This window comes from Sinocyclocheilus rhinocerous, unplaced genomic scaffold (genome assembly GCF_001515625.1).
Source record: "Sinocyclocheilus rhinocerous isolate Xijiao unplaced genomic scaffold, SAMN03320098_v1.1 scaffold37, whole genome shotgun sequence".
In the NCBI taxonomy this organism is placed as follows: Eukaryota; Metazoa; Chordata; class Actinopteri; order Cypriniformes; family Cyprinidae; genus Sinocyclocheilus; species Sinocyclocheilus rhinocerous.
This window is the reverse complement of record NW_015663585.1, coordinates 194,611-198,029: the sequence shown is the minus strand read 5'-3', so window position 1 is coordinate 198,029 and position 3,419 is coordinate 194,611. Positions and strand designations below refer to the sequence as shown.

The following is a 3,419-nucleotide window of genomic DNA, read 5'->3' as shown; positions in this document are numbered from 1 at the left end:
ATCATTACAGATTTTTAATTTCTGGGTGGACAATCCCTTTATTGTGGTACAGTGATGGTGGATGATAATAAAATAGTGTTTTTTGTTTTGTTTTTTACCATGGTACTTGGTGATTGCCATATTCCTGCATCATATTTATGGTTCTCCTAACAGATTACACTTGTATTACATTTGGCGCATGTCCAAAACATGATATTACCATGGTACCATTTCCCAAAAACAATGCCAATACCATATTACATTTTGAATGACTATCATCACCAAATGAGTTCTGTGTTGCGCAGACATTCACAATCAATATTTTATGTGGCACTAATTTGAATTATTTCAAAATAACGATAAAGTCCTGTTCTGTGCAAATCTTTAAATAGCAAATCATCTGCACTGGGCAAAACTGGATTGTTTCAGTGACATACACAGCTATATAATAATCTTGTATAACACAAAAATCGATTTGTTCTTTGAATTAGTTTATTGAAATTTTCCGTAAGAAATACTATAATGAATGCATATTCTCTTCACTCATGTCTCAATGCAAAGGGATGAATGGAAACTGCAAAATGATCAGAAATGGAATTGAGATTTTATTGGAGTTGCTTGCGTGGGAAACAGTCAGCAGGGCGGCGACGCTGCATTGGAAAACAAACAAGGACATAAACACACATGGGGTTCTTCTGTACAGTTTAAGGCTCAGATGTGGCACTCGGGGCAGGGAGAACTCTGGGATTGATATTTCAGGTCGTCATTACAACAGCTCTCGGAGAGTTTCATTCCTCTAAACTCAACGTTCACAAGCGACAGTTTTCAAAAAGAAACAAAAACAGGTGTATAACAAGTAAAAACAACATAACACGTCTCTAACATACATGTGTGGCATATTCATATTCTCATAATGATGTGAGCAGATCAGAGATGAGCCGACGGAGTGTGGATGGCACATTTTTGCGCGGTTAAATATTGTGCAAAGTTTGTCCTTTTTTAAAGTGAGCAGTATTCAGTAGAATAAATAAATGTAGATATCTGTAACCGTTATATTTCCTCTCACACATATTCTTCAGTCCCTTTATGATGAGCTTGTGGTTTGACTATACACTGCGCTCATAAAGTATTTACTAAAATGTCTATATACTGTAGTCTCCTCACAAAAAGCAGCATTGTTCCCTTGTCATGCAGTAACAGTGATCCAGTGCGGTGCCTGTAAGCATGTGTGTGTGCGTTACTCCAGACGTGTTCAGATGACGTTTGCTGCAATTCATTCGCTTATGCTGCTGTTCCCGTGTTGATTTCTCTGAAGCATCCTTCATTTTCCACAGCATGAACACATGAGTTCCTCCAGCAAGCATGAAGATGATGTTAATCCTGAAAATGAACAAAACAGAACATTCAGTCAATAACAGGAACACGCAGTGAAGGAACAGAAAACACCTTCAGAGGAGCAAAGCTTGACGTGAGTCTGCCAGTGATGATGTCAAACACGTCATGCATTTCAAATAACATAAAAACACAGGCCTCAGTAACATGCCTCCATTTCAACATTATCTCACTGAAACTGAAGATCTACATTTTCCTCAGGAAAATGTCAGTGGTGTTTCCCGTGCAACAATGACAGAGTTCCGGATGGTATCCAGGGCATTGCTATGTGGTTGCTATGGTGTTCAGTGTGGTTGCTAGGGTGTACTGGGCAGTTGCCATGTGGTTTACAGGGTTGTTATGGTGTTCTGGATGGTTACTAGGTTGTTATGGTGTTCTGGGTAGTCGTTAGGGTGTTCTGGGTTGTTGTTAGAGTGTTTTGGGTGGTTGCTAGAGTTGCATTGGTGTTCTGGGCAGTTGCTATGGTAATCTGGCTTGTTGCTAGGGTGTTTTGGGTGGTTACTATGTGGTTGCTAGGATTGTTATGGTGTTCTTGGTAGTTGGTAGGGTGTTCTGGACGGTTGCTAGGGCTGTTTTGGTGTTCTGGTTGGTTGCTAGGGTATTATGGGTGGTTACTATGTGGTTGCTACGGTTGTTATGGTGTTCTGGGTAGTTGTTAGGGTGTTATGGGTGGTTACTATGTGGTTGCTACGGTTGTTATGGTGTTCTGGGTAGTTGTTAGGGTGTTGTGGGTGGTTGCTATGTGGTTGCTAGGGTTGTTTTGGTGTTCGGGTTGGTTGCTAGGGTTTTTGTGGTGTTCTGGTTGGTTGCTAGGGTGTTATGAGTGGTTACTATGTGGTTGCTAGGGTTGTTTTGTTGTTCTATGTGGTTGCTAGGGTGGCTATGTATGTGGTTGTTAGGGTTGTTTTGGTGTTCTGTGTGGTTGCTAGGGTGGCTATGGTGTTCTGGGTGATTACTATGTGGTTGTTAGGGTTGTTTTGGTGTTCTGGTTGGTTGTTAGGGTGTTCTGGTTGGTTGCTAGGGTGTTCTGGGTGGTTACTATGTGGTCGTTAGGGTTATTTTAGTGTTCTGGTTGGTTGGTTGGTAGGGTGTTATGGGTGGTTACTATGTGGTTGCTATGTTTGTTTTGGTTGGTTGTTAGGGTATTCAGGATGCTGGTTGCTAGGGTTTCATGGGTGGTTACTATGTGATTGTTAGGGTTGTTTTGGGTGGTTGCTAGGGTTGCTATGGTGTTCTAGGTGGTTGTTAAGGTGTTCTGGGTGGTTACTATGTGGTTGCTAGGGTTGTTTTGTTGTTCTGGGTGGTTGCTAGGGTGTTCTGGATGTTGCTAGGGTGATTTGGGCAGTTGCTGTGTGGTTGCTCTGGTGTTATGGTTAGTTACTATGGGCTTCTGGGCTGTTCCTATGTGGTTGCTACGGTGTTCTAGGTAGTTGCTATATGGTTACTATGATGTCCTGGGTTGTTGCTATTTAACTCTGGGTGAATGCCCAGATTAGTAAACAGTTAGTCAACACTATTAATCTCAGTGAGCGTCATCATGTGGTCACATGACTCATGGAGATGATCTGCAGTACCGCTCTCTACCAGCAGAATGCAGTGTGTTCAACCACATCTGCTCCTGATCTCACACACAGACGATCATCATGTCATTCTGTTACAGGTGTGAGTAGTTAGTTCACACTCTGAAAGCAGCAGTCAGACGTCCGCAGATGTAAACAGCCAAAGCGTCACCGGTGTTAGAACAGCAGCCAATAGCAGCGCTCCAAAGCGCAGCACAGCAGTCAATCAGCTCGCAGTCAGCCAAGCCTACTCAAGCTGTGATTGGCTGTGGTCTTACCTGTATCACTCCTCCGGCGTGATCTCCGTCTCTTTATGCACCACCACTTTGGTCACTGACATGTCGGGATGTTGTTCTTTAGCCTCTTTAATGGCCTGAGCCAGAGCCTGACCCACAGTGACACCACATCGTCATCACAGGCCACACCCCCCAACACACACACATCACCATCACAGGCCACGCCCCCAACACACACATCACCATCACAGGC

At 43.2% G+C, this 3,419-nt stretch overlaps 1 protein-coding gene across 1 annotated transcript in view; it reads right to left on the bottom strand.

The window, feature by feature from the left end:
* Positions 1–458: 458 nt before the first annotated feature.
* LOC107728994 (band 4.1-like protein 3) overlaps positions 459–3,419 on the bottom strand; it is a 31,328-nt gene continuing 28,367 nt past the window's right edge. Inside the window, exons 21-22 of the mRNA XM_016539339.1 lie at positions 3,209–3,315; positions 459–1,359 (exon numbers count right to left, since the gene is read on the bottom strand). Of these exons, the coding sequence (XP_016394825.1) occupies positions 3,214–3,315 (102 nt within the window). The 3' untranslated portion in view covers positions 459–1,359; positions 3,209–3,213. The remainder of the gene's footprint in view (positions 1,360–3,208; positions 3,316–3,419) is intronic.